The sequence below is a fragment of the Oncorhynchus gorbuscha genome, unplaced genomic scaffold (assembly GCF_021184085.1).
Source record: "Oncorhynchus gorbuscha isolate QuinsamMale2020 ecotype Even-year unplaced genomic scaffold, OgorEven_v1.0 Un_scaffold_1425, whole genome shotgun sequence".
NCBI lineage: Eukaryota > Metazoa > Chordata > Actinopteri > Salmoniformes > Salmonidae > Oncorhynchus > Oncorhynchus gorbuscha.
This window is the reverse complement of record NW_025746208.1, coordinates 112,501-125,727: the sequence shown is the minus strand read 5'-3', so window position 1 is coordinate 125,727 and position 13,227 is coordinate 112,501. Positions and strand designations below refer to the sequence as shown.

Here is a 13,227-nt window from a genome sequence, read left to right as displayed (position 1 = left end):
ACTGACACATAGAAACCACATAGAAACCACATGATGGTGGTGTACTGACAGATAGAAACCACATAGAAACCACACGATGGTGGTGTACTGACACATAGAAACCACATGATGGTGGTGTACTGACATAGAAACCACACGATGGTGGTGTACTGACACATAGAAACCACATGATGGTGGTGTACTGACATAGAAACCACATAGAAACCACATGATGGTGGTGTACTGACATAGAAACCACACGATGGTGGTGTACTGACACATAGAAACCACATGATGGTGGTGTACTGACATAGAAACCACATGATGGTGGTGTAATGACATAGAAACCACATGATGGTGGTGTAATGACACATAGAAACCACATGATGGTGGTGATGACATAGAAACCACATGATGGTGGTGTACTGACATAGAAACCACACGATGGTGGTGTACTGACACATAGAAACCACATGATGGTGGTGTAATGACATAGAAACCACATGATGGTGGTGTACTGACACATAGAAACCACATGATGGTGGTGTACTGACATAGAAACCACACGATGGTGGTGTACTGACACATAGAAACCACATGATGGTGGTGTAATCTGGGTAACATCCTGATTCAGTTCTATTTTTACATTTTAAATGTAAACTTAATTTAACCTTAATTTAACCTTTGGTTTAACTTTTATTTAAATAGGCAAGTCAGTTAAGAACAAAAACCACATATATACAGTGAAACCTACACCGTGTACCCGGGCGACATAGAAACCACATGATGTGGTGTACCACATAGAAACCCATGATGGTGGTGTACTCCCAATCACAGCTGGTTGTGATACAGCCTGATGGTTCAAACCAGAGTGTCTGTTTTTACGTAAACCTTGTTGTCAGGCCTTTACTGTTACATTACAATACAAACAGCCATGTGAATAGGACACTTGTTGTCAGGCCTTTACTGTTACATTACAATACAAACAGCCATGTGAATAGGACACTTGTTGTCAGGCCTTTACTGTACATTACAATACAAACAGCCATGTGAATAGGACACTTGTTGTCAGGCCTTCACACTGTTGTGATTACAATACAAACAGCCATGTGAATAGGACACTTGTTGTCAGGCCTTTACTGTACATTACAATACAAACAGCCATGTGAATAGGACACTTGTTGTCAGGCCTTTACTGTTACATTACAATACAAACAGCCATGTGAATAGGACACTTGTTGTCAGGCCTTTACTGTACATTACAATACAAACAGCCATGTGAATAGGACACTTGTTGTCAGGCCTTTACTGTTACATTACAATACAAACAGCCATGTGAATAGGACACTTGTTGTCAGGCCTTTACTGTTACATTACAATACAAACAGCCATGTGAATAGGACACTTGTTGTCAGGCCTTTACTGTTACATTACAATACAAACAGCCATGTGAATAGGACACTTGTTGTCAGGCCTTTACTGTTACATTACAATACAAACAGCCATGTGAATAGGACACTTGTTGTCAGGCCTTTACTGTTACATGTCGGCCATTGATTTTTGCCCCCATTGATGTCGGCTAAACATTGGAAAAGTTGTCCCTATGACATGTATCATAACCTACAGACCCATGTCCTATAACTGTAAGCATGTCATTTATTGATAATTCAATTGGAAACATGATTTATTCCCTCGGTCATCCATATTAATTGATGCTGAGTGAGATGTGTTGGAACCGTTCATGATTTACTACACTTCCCACAGTGCTTTGCCGCGCAGCTGTCATGACACCGTCACTCTCTGCTGCCCATAGCGGCGAATTGATCCAGCATCTCTGCACTGGGTGTATAGGGCGAATGGATACGGGAAAATGCAGTGAAAATTTGTAATTCAGCGCATTTTCAATGTTTTAACAATTGCGATGAGGGAAAGAAAGTATGAGAGGGTGGATTTTATCTTGTGCCGCTGCGGAGTATGGGCCGTTATCTTGAGAGAAATGCGGAGTATTTTTCCCCATAGGTGTTAACGCAGAAAATACAAGATGAAGAAGCAATTCAATCGAATGCGACAACTCGCCAACCAAACGGTGGGCAGGTAAGCAAAACTGGAAACCGGTTCACTGCCTCCTTTTCCATACCTTGTTATGCATGTGAGAGTGAGTGAGAGTTTGCAGGAAACGTAGCCTAGCAAATCTGCTTGAGCAGCGCTTGGTCCCATTCCAATGGGACGGGAATAGGTAACGGGACCAAGCAGATAATATTCATAATCATACAGGGATTATTGTCATACAGATTCACCGCAACGAATTGATATAGCCAACAGGGATAACGCATAGGATGCATTTATTTCACGTTGCCGGTGGTCTCCTTTTGCGTAATGGCCATTTGGAATACCGCAGAGCGTGTAGGCGCATTGCCCTTATCCCAGCCCACTGGATGGAATAATATTTATATCCTCAGTTCAGCAGCGTCACAATATATGGGGTTATTATTGGGCGAGGAGGAAGGGTAAATTGGGGCTAAACGCTGCCATTTCATATCAGGGGTAAAATGATGCCTGTCACCCACCTTCTGAAGGCTAGATACTGCTGATGCGGACAGATGTCTCTGCGACACGAGGGGGAATGGGAAAATTCGCAATGCTTTCAATACGCAGTTATCTGAGCTGTGGTTCCTGTCAGAAATAAGAAACATTGCAGGTGCAGCATCATGATCTTCTCCTATGCCCCGGGAAAGGTCGTTTATCACAGCATCAGGTACCTTCAACCCTATGGATGTAGCCTGTGTCATATTCCTCCACAATCCACATAGTTTACCTAGCAACTACACTTTGCCCCACTCAATTAGCAAAGGAGTTCTGGATCTGGTGTCACAGGAATGTGTTTATTATCACCTATGGAAAGCTTTTTAATTTGGGAATTATTTATATTGATATGCCTGAACAACAGATGTCCTTATTACTCCCATGCTGGGATACCTGTAATCAAACCCAATCAAATGCCCCCCCCCCCCACAGACAGCCTGGTATTACAGGAATATGTTACATTTGACATTTAACATCTCTGCTATGTGTTTATCACTTCGCCCATCGCCCTATCCCCTCTTCCCTCTCTCACCTGCCTCCCACTCTCTCTCCCTCTCCCCTCTCTCACCTGCCTCCCACTCTCTCTCCCTCTTCCCTCTCTCACCTGCCTTCCACTCTCTCTTCCTCTTCCCTCTCTCACCTGCCTCCCACTCTCTCTCCCTCGTCCCTCTCTCATCTGCCTCCCACTCTCTCTCCCTCTTCCCTCTCTCACCTGACTCCCACTCTCTCTCTCTCTCTCTCTCTCTCTCACCTGCCTCTCACTCTCTCGCCTCTCTCTCTCTCTCTCTTCCCTCTCTCACCTGTCCCCCACTCTCTCGCCCCTCCCTCCCTCCCTCCCTCCCTCCCTCCCTCCCTCCCTCCCTCCCTCCCTCCCTCCCTCCCTCCCTCCCTCCCTCCCTCCCTCCCTCCCTCCCTCCCTCCCTCCCTCCCTCCCCTCCCTCTATCATTCACTCACTCTCTCTCTTTATTTCTCTCTCCCGAGCTCTCATCCCCCACTCTCTCCTCTCTCTCTCTCTCTCTCTCTCTCTCTCTCTCTCTCTCTCTCTCTCTCTCTCTCTCTCTCTCTCTCTCTCTCTCTCTCTCTCTCTCTCCTCTCTCTCTCCTCTCTCCTCTCTCTCTCACTATCCTCTCTCTCTCTCTCTCTGTCTCTTCTCTCTCTCTCTCTCTAACTCCTCTCTCTCTCACCTCTCTCTCTCTCTCTCTCTCTCTCTCTCTCTCTCTCTCTCTCTCTCTCTCTCTCTCTCTCTCTCTCTCTCTCTCTCTCTCTCTCTCTCTCTCTCTCTCTCTCTCTCTCTCTCTTCCCTCTCTCTCTCTCTCTCTCTCTCTCTCTCTCTCTCTCTCTCTCTCTCTCTCTCTCTCTCTCTCTCTCTCTCTCTCTCTCTCTCTCTCTCTCTCTCTCTCTCTCTCCCTCTCTCCTCTCTCTCTCTCTCTCTCGCCCTGTTTTCTTCCCCTCCTCCTGGGAGAGCAGAGCAGAGCAGCTTGTCTTGCAGAAGGTATCGCATCAATCGGGCCAGAAGGCCGCTCTTCGCTGCTCCTCCTCTCCTCCTCATCGCCTCCTCCTCATCCTCTTCATCCTCATCCATGCTGGTCCTTACTGGTGGATTATAACACAGGGTAGTGGTCATCACATCACGTCCCATACTGTTCAACACGCCACTAAGGGGTAGCCTACATTACCTTACAGACGCTGCTGTTATCACCCCCTGCCTTGGTGGCCAGTGTTAGTCCATCACCTACATACTACTGGGTCCTAGCTGACCTTGTCTCTTCAGTGTTGATCATTTAGTGTGTGTGTGCATTTGATTGTGTTTTAAATCTCCCTATCTGTGTGCAGGTTTGTGAGTGTGTGTGTGTGTGTGCGTGTGTGTGTGTGTGTGTGTGTGTGTGTGTGTGTGTGTGTGTGTGTGTGTGTGTGTGTGTGTGTGTGTGTGTGTGTGTGTGTGTGTGTGTGTGTGTGTGTGTGTGTGTGTGTGTGTGTGTGTGTGTGTGTGTGTGTGTGTGTGTGTGTGTGTGTGTGTGTGTGTGTGTGTGTGTGTGTGTGTGTGTGTGTGTGTTGATGTGTGTGTGTGTGTGTGTTGATGTGTGTGTACTAGTCTAGTATTCTCTTCACAGTGTACTGCTGTTCAGAGGGAGGCTGGGCAGGGAGCCGTGGCAGCAACCCGCTGTGTCTCTCTCTGTTCTGTCCGCTGCACCACAGTCATAATGAGCTACAACATGTTTCCTAAACAGCCCAGTGGTCTGGTCATTAATAATACTACAGGACGAGGGCTGAATGTCAAACCCAACACTTGGTCCCTAAGCCCTTTATTGAGTGGCCTCTTGCTGTTGTGTTCGATAGTGATCACTCCAGTCTGACAGTGTTTTGGCCAAAATGAGCATTGAGACGATGTAAGTACAATGTCCCGACTGTCCCTTATCAATATTCCAACATTCGAAATCCATTTGCGAGCATTGTCTCCCGCGACCTGTCTTGTAGCATGACTCACTTGCTAAGAAACACGGGTACTGGGGGACCTCCAGCAGACACAGACACATACTCCCATTGACAGTGAAAACAAAATGACATCTCTCTAATGTTACTCCTGCACAAAATATTTGCAAGTATATTAGTCACCATTGATTCCATCAGCTGGTTTTAGCTTGTTATAGCCTGCCTGCTGCTAGCTAGCTTCACTGATAAACACAGGGATGTAATGTTAGCTAGCTCGCTAAGGATGTTGGGCACTGCACTGTTAAACATAGGGATGTAATGTTAGCTAGCTCGCTAACGATGTCGGGCACTGCACTGTTAGCTAGCTAGCTAGCTTGCTTATGGAAGGAGCATAGAATTTAGTGTTGCACTAGCTAGCTGGTTGGTTAGATTCTGTTTGGTTTCATATGAAGTGACGGGCTCAGGCTTAGCTAGCTGGTTCATAATGGACGGTTTTGGTGTACATGATGAAACTTCAGAAATACACTAAACTCCTTAGCTAGATGTAAAATCGCACGACTAAGACCTCGAAATTAAACTTCAAAATTAATTCCAGATTTCTTGATATATCTTGATTTATTCAGACATTTTTTTGAGGGCGATGTAATAGGGACAGTTGTTGCTAGGTAACATGATAAGATTCATCGGAAGACGTTGCTGCCAAGGGCACCGAGTTGGCATAGGATGCCCAGTCAATAAAGAGGCTTCCGAAGGGCACAGTGGAGCCCTCAATGACTCGACAACTAGCCATTGAGATTGACTTGATTGACTTGTGAATGCATATATCGAGTGATCAAGGGCTTGAAGTGCTCAAAGTGTTCGGTTTAATATTCAGCCTATAGGTCTATAGGCCAGAGGACAGAGGACAGACTCTGGTACTGTCTACAGGACAAGGTCTATAGGCCAGAGGACAGAGGACAGACTCTGGTACTGTCTACAGGACAAGGTCTATAGGCCAGAGGACAGACTCTGGTACTGTCTACAGGACAAGGTCTATAGGCCAGAGGACAGACTCTGGTACTGTCTACAGGACAAGGTCTATAGGCCAGAGGACAGACTCTGGTACTGTCTACAGGACAAGGTCTATAGGCCAGAGGACAGACTCTGGTACTGTCTACAGGACAAGGTCTATAGGCCAGAGGACAGACTCTGGTACTGTCTACAGGACAAGGTCTATAGGCCAGAGGACAGACTCTGGTACTGTCTACATGACAAGGTCTATAGGCCAGAGGACAGAGGACAGACTCTGGTACTGTCTACATGACAAGGTCTACAGGCCAGAGGACAGAGGACAGACTCTTGTACTGTCTACAGGACAAGGTCTACAGGCCAGAGGACAGAGGACAGACTCTGGTACTGTCTACAGGACAAGGTCTATAGGCCAGAGGACAGAGGACAGACTCTGACTGGTACTCCTGCCTGGGAGTTTAAGGTGTGGGATATGGGTGGGACATTAATGAGGGACAGTGGTTTACATACAGGGATGGAACAGGGAGGTACAGGGAGGAACAGGGGTCAGACAGAGAAAGGACAGGGAAAGGACAGGGAGGGGACAGGGAAAGGACAGGGAGGGGACAGGGAAAGGACAGGGAGGAACAGGGGTCAGACAGGGAAAGGACAGGGAGGGGACAGGGAAAGGACAGGGAGGAACAGGGGTCAGACAGGGAAAGGACAGGGAGGGGACAGGGAAAGGACAGGGAGGGGACAGGGAAAGGACAGGGAGGGGACAGGGAAAGGACAGGGAGGGGACAGGGAGGGGACAGGGAAAGGACAGGGAGGGGACAGGGAAAGGACAGGGAGGGGACAGGGAAAGGACAGGGAGGGGACAGGGAAAGGACAGGGAGGGGACAGGGAAAGGACAGGGAGGGGACAGGGAAAGGACAGGGAGAGGGACAGGGAAACGACAGGGAGGGGACAGGGAAAGGACAGGGAGGAACAGGGGTCAGACAGGGAAAGGACAGGGAGGGGACAGGGAAAGGACAGGGAGGGGACAGGGAAAGGACAGGGAGGGGACAGGGAAAGGACAGGGAGAGGGACAGGGAAACGACAGGGAGGGGACAGGGGAAGGACAGGGAGGAACAGGGGTCAGACAGGGAAAGGACAGGGAGGGGACAGGGAAAGGACAGGGAGGGAACAGGGGTCAGACAGGGAGGAACAGGGGTCAGACAGGAAAAGGACAGGGGGGGACTGAGTGGTGAGGGTAGTGTCCTACCGAGTGTTGGATCATCACTCGATCACTTGATCATCTTTGTTAGTGTCCTATTGAGTGGAGGTATCTGGTAGTAGTATCCTATTGAGTGGAGAGAGGGAGAGGGAGAGGTCAGAGGTCAAAGTACTGTCACACGCCCTCTAGTCCTCTATTGGCACTCCACGTTCCTCACACTATCACCTAATGATTTCTGAGTGGGATTAAAAGGAGACACACTCCTAAACTTCATTTAGACTTAATTTAGACCAGGTACTATAATAATGATCATTATAGTACCTATTTAGACCAGGTACTATAATAATGATCATATGGGGCTTATATTTAGACCAGGTACTATAATAATGATCATATGGGGCTTATATTTAGACCAGGTACTATAATAATGATCATATGGGGCTTATATTTAGACCAGGTACTATAATAATGATCATATGGGGCTTATATTTAGACCAGGTACTATAATAATGATCATATGGGGCTTATATTTAGACCAGGTACTATAATAATGAGCATATGGAGCTTATCTTTAGACCAGGTACTATAATAATGATCATATGGGGCTTATATTTAGACCAGGTACCTAATAATGATCATATGGGGCTTATATTTAGACCAGGTACTATAATACCCATATGGGGCTTATATTTAGACCAGGTACTATACCTGATCATATGGGGCTTATATTTAGACCCCCATACTATAATAATGAGCATATGGAGCCCCTGACCCCTATAATAATTTGAACCCCAGGTACTATAATAATGATCATATGGGGCTTATATTTAGACCAGGTACTATAATAATGATCATATGGGGCTTATATTTAGAATCCTGGTACTATAATAATGAAGCCCTACCAGGTTATAATAATGATCATGATTTAGACCAGGTCTTCTATAATAATGATCATATGGGGCTTATTTTAGACCATTATAATAATGATCATATGGGGCTTATATTTAGTCTTAATTCATCCTAAAGGGGCTTATATTTAGACCAGGTACTATAATAATGATCATATGATATTTAGACCAGGTCTATAATCATATGGGGCTTATTTTAACCAGGTACTATAATAATGATCATGATATTTAGACCCTGACTATAATAATGATCATATGGGGCTTATATTTAGACCCTATAATAATGACCATACCCTGACCCTGACCAGGTACTATAATAATGATCATATGGGGCTTATATTTAGACCAGGTACTATAATAATGATCATATGGGGCTATATTTAGACCAGGTACTATAATAATGATCATATGGGGCTTATATTTAGACCAGGTACTATAATAATGATCATATGGGGCTTATATTTAGACCAGGTACTATAATAATGATCATATGGGGCTTATATTTAGACCAGGTACTATAATAATGATCATATGATATTTAGACCAGGTACTATAATAATGATCATATGGGGCTTATATTTAACCAGGTACTATAATAATGATCATATGGGGCTTATATTTAGACCAGGTACTATAATAATGATCATATGGGGCTTATATTTAGACCAGGTACTTAATAATGATCATATGGGGCTTATATTTAGACCAGGTACCCTAACCTAATTCAACCCTTATATTTAACCAGGTACTATAATAATGATCATATGGGGCTTATATTTAGACCAGGTACCTAATAATGATCCTTATATTTAACCCTAACCCTCAACCCCAGACCCTAATAATGACCTTATATTTAGACCCTATAATAATGACCCTTATATTTAGACCAGGTACTATAATAATGACCCTTAATTTAGACCCTAACCCTATAATAATGATCCTTATATTTAGACCAGGTACTATTAACCTAACCCTTAATTTAGACCCTATACCATATGGGGCTAATTTAGACCCTGATCATATGGGGCTTATATTTAGACCAGGTACTATACCCTAATGATCATATGGGGCTTATATTTAGACCCTATACCCTGATATTTAGACCAGGTACTATAATAATGATCATATGGGGCTTATATTTAGACCTTTACTATAATAATGATCATATGGGGCTTAACCAGGTACTAAATAATGATCATATGGGGCTTATATTTAGACCAGGTACTATAATAATGATCATATGGGGCTTATATTTAGACCAGGTACTATAATAATGACATATGGGGCTTATATTTAGACCAGGTACTATAATAATGATCATATGGGGCTTATATTTAGACCAGGTACTATAATAATGATCATATGGGGCTTATATTTAGACCAGGTACTATAATAATGATCATATGGGGCTTATATTTAGACCAGGTACTATAATAATGATCATATGGGGCTTATATTTAGACCAGGTACCCCTGATCATATGGGGCTAACTTAGACCAGGTACCCTAATAATGAATCATAGTGGGGCTTATATTTAGACCAGGTACTATACCCTGATCATATGGGGCTTATATTTAGACCCTATAATGATCATATGGGGCTTATATTTAGACCAACTATAATAATGATCATATGGGGCTTAACCCAGGTACTATAATAATGATTATGGGGCTTATATTTAGACCAGGTACTATAATAATGATCATATGGGGCTTATATTTAGACCATAATAATGATCATATGGTACTATAATAATGATCATATGGGGCTTATATTTAGACCAGGTACTATAATAATGATCATATGGGGCTTATATTTAGACCAGGTACTATAACAATGATCATATGGGGCTTATATTTAGACCAGGTACTATAATAATGATCATATGGGGCTTATATTTAGACCAGGTACTATAATAATGTTCATTTGGGCTTATATACCTGATATACCATACCTGATCTTAATTTAACCCTAACCCTAACCCTAACCCTAACCCTAACCCTAACCCTAACCCTAACCCTAACCCTAACCCTAACCCTGATATACCTGATATACCATACCTGATCTTAATTTAACCCTAACCTGTACTCTAATTCTGACCCTTACTGTAACCCCAACCTGAATTCTGACCTTAACCCATAGCTCCTAAATCCTTAAACCTTATATCCCTAGACCCCCATATCTAATCCAAACCCCTGACTCCCTATATCTATTTGAACCCCTAGATCCTCATACCGAACCTTTCCTCCTAGACCACCGCTCTGACCTTGGCACTTGGCCTCTATTCTTAGTTTAGAATCTCTGGTTCATAACCTAAGCCCTATTTTAATGTCTGATTCTGGGCTTCTTTTTCTTCTTTTTCATTTAAAGCATGTTGTACACAAGTCTTACCATTTATCCTAACGGGGTTGCCTGTGCCAGTGCACATCAGATTCGTCTGTCATTTATTGTACCTAACCCAAACCCTGACCCTAACCCTGACCCTAACCCTAACCCTGACTCGAACCCTAACCCTGACTCTAACCCTAACCCTAACCCTGACCCTGACCCCGACCCTGACCCTGACCCTGACCCTGACCCTAACCCTAACCCTGACCCTAATTAACCCTAACTCTGTCTCTAACCCTAACCCTGAGCCTAATTAACCCTAACCCTGACTCTAACCCTGACCCTGACCCTAACCCTAATTAACCCTGACCCTGACTCTAACCTAACCCTGACCCTGACCCTAATCCTGACCCTGACCCTAACCCTGACCCTAACCCTAATTAACCCTAACCATGACCCTAACCCTAATTAACCCTAACCATAATTAACCCTAACCCTAATTAACCCTAACCCTAATTAACCCTGACCCTGACCCTAACCCTGACCCTATAAACCTAACCCTGACCCTATAAACCTAACCCTAACCCTGACCCTAACCCTAATTAATCCTGACCCTAACCCTAATTAATCCTGACCCTAACCCTATAAACCTAACCCTGACCCTAACCCTAATTAATCCTGACCCTAACCCTAATTAATCCTGACCCTAACCCTAATTAATCCTGACCCTAACCCTAATTAATTGACCCTAACCCTAATTAACCCTGACCCTAACCCTAATTAACCCTGACCCTAACCCTAATTAACCCTGACCCTAACCCTAATTAACCCTGACCCTAACCCTAATTAACCCTGACCCTAACCCAACGTTTTGGCCGATCTGAAACAGCCTTCTTTAGGTTCTGCCTTTTCATTCCTTATGATCAGTGTTTTTTGGCCCTCCTAACGGTGGAGACATTTAGAAATGCATGTGACCTACTACACCCTCCATTGACCACTCCTGTAATTACCCAGTTAGCTGACTACAGCCAGGTCAGTCCTTAGAGGAGATGGGTTTCTCTGTTTGTTTTAGCTGTTGACCCCTGACTCTGACTGGAGGGAGTCATTTACATCTGAATTCATTTCAGTGGTGGATGTTTAGCCTGGAATCCACACTGAATATGACTGTGTCCCATTGTTCCACTTCACTGATTCAATGAAACAACATTGAAACAGAGCCTGTTTGGATTCCAGGCTATAGCATGCTGATCTGGACCATGGTCTTCTGATGTGGTTCAGGCAGCTGGTGTTAAGTACTGGAAGTTATAGGCGACTGTAATTGGCACATTTCATTTCAGGAATCATTCTCAGTCATTATATTTTTGTAATTATTCTCAGTCATTGTATTTTCAGTATTCCTCCTCCCTCTCCCCCTCCTTCCTCTCCCTCTCCTCTGAAGTGACAGCCTCCTACTGGTTAATATAATGAGGGGGGAGGTTGGAGAGGGAGGGTCCACCCTCACTAGTGGGGGAGGGGCTGGTCCATGTTTGCTGTGTCAGCATTTCTCTAGATAACTGGAGCAGGCCTGTCTTATGCTGACTGGCTGGCCTTCTGGTTGGCTGGTTGACTGGTTGCTTTGTTGACTGGTTGGCTGGCTGGTTGCTTTACTGACTGGCTGGTTGGTTGGCTGGTTGGCTGGCTGACTGACTGGCTGGTTGGTTGGCTGGTTGGCTGACTGACTGGCTGACCTGTTGGCTGACTGACTGACTGGCTGGTTGGGGTAACACTTTGTTGGGCTCCCGAGTGGTGCAGCGTTCTAAGGCACTGCATTTCAGTGCAAGAGGCGTCACTTCAGTCAATGGTTTGAATCCAGGCTGAATCACATCCGGCCGTGATTGGGAGTCCCATAGTACAACTGGCCCAGTGTCGTCCGGGTTTGTCCGAGGTAGGCCGTCATTGTAAATAAGAATTTGTTCTTAACTGACTTGCCTAGTTAAATAAAGGTGAAATAAAATTTAAATAAACATGAGACCAGATGACTCACTGGCTGGACAAGGTATGCACTCTGCAGTAGGTCTATATAGGAGGATGTGTATGGTCTCTATAGGAGGATGTGTATGGTCTCTATAGGAGGATGTGTATGGTCTCTATAGGAGGATGTGTATGGTATCTATAGGAGGATGTGCATGGTCTCTATAGGAGGATGTGTATGGTCTCTATAGGAGGATGTGTATGGTCTCTATAGGAGGATGCGTATGGTCTCTATAGGAGGATGTGTATGGTCTCTATAGGAGGATGTGTATGGTCTCTATAGGAGGATGTGTATGGTCTCTATAGGAGGATGTGTATGGTCTCTATAGGAGGATGTGTATGGTCTCTATAGGAGGATGTGTATGGTCTCTATAGGAGGATGTGTATGGTCTCTATAGGAGGATGTGTATGGTCTCTATAGGAGGATGTGTATGGTCTCTATAGGAGGATGTGTATGGTCTCTATAGGAGGATGTGTATGGTCTCTATAGGAGGATGTGTATGGTCTCTATAGGAGGATGTGTATGGTCTCTATAGGAGGATGTGTATGGTCTCTATAGGAGGATGTGTATGGTCTCTATAGGAGGATGTGCATGGTCTCTATAGGAGGATGTGTATGGTCTCTATAGGAGGATGTGTATGGTCTCTATAGGAGGATGTGTATGGTCTCTATAGGAGGATGTGTATGGTCTCTATAGGAGGATGTGTATGGTCTCTATAGGAGGATGTGTATGGTCTCTATAGGAGGATATGCATGGTCTCTATAGGAGGATGTGTATGGTCATG

At 44.5% G+C, this 13,227-nt stretch overlaps 1 protein-coding gene across 1 annotated transcript in view; it reads left to right on the top strand.

Annotated features, from left to right (window-relative positions):
- The first annotated feature begins 1,811 nt into the window (after positions 1-1,811).
- LOC124022787 (rho GTPase-activating protein 44-like) overlaps positions 1,812-13,227 on the top strand; it is a 99,611-nt gene continuing 88,195 nt past the window's right edge. Inside the window, exon 1 of the mRNA XM_046337472.1 lies at positions 1,812-2,073. Coding sequence (XP_046193428.1) covers positions 2,021-2,073 — 53 coding nt within the window. The 5' untranslated portion in view covers positions 1,812-2,020. The remainder of the gene's footprint in view (positions 2,074-13,227) is intronic.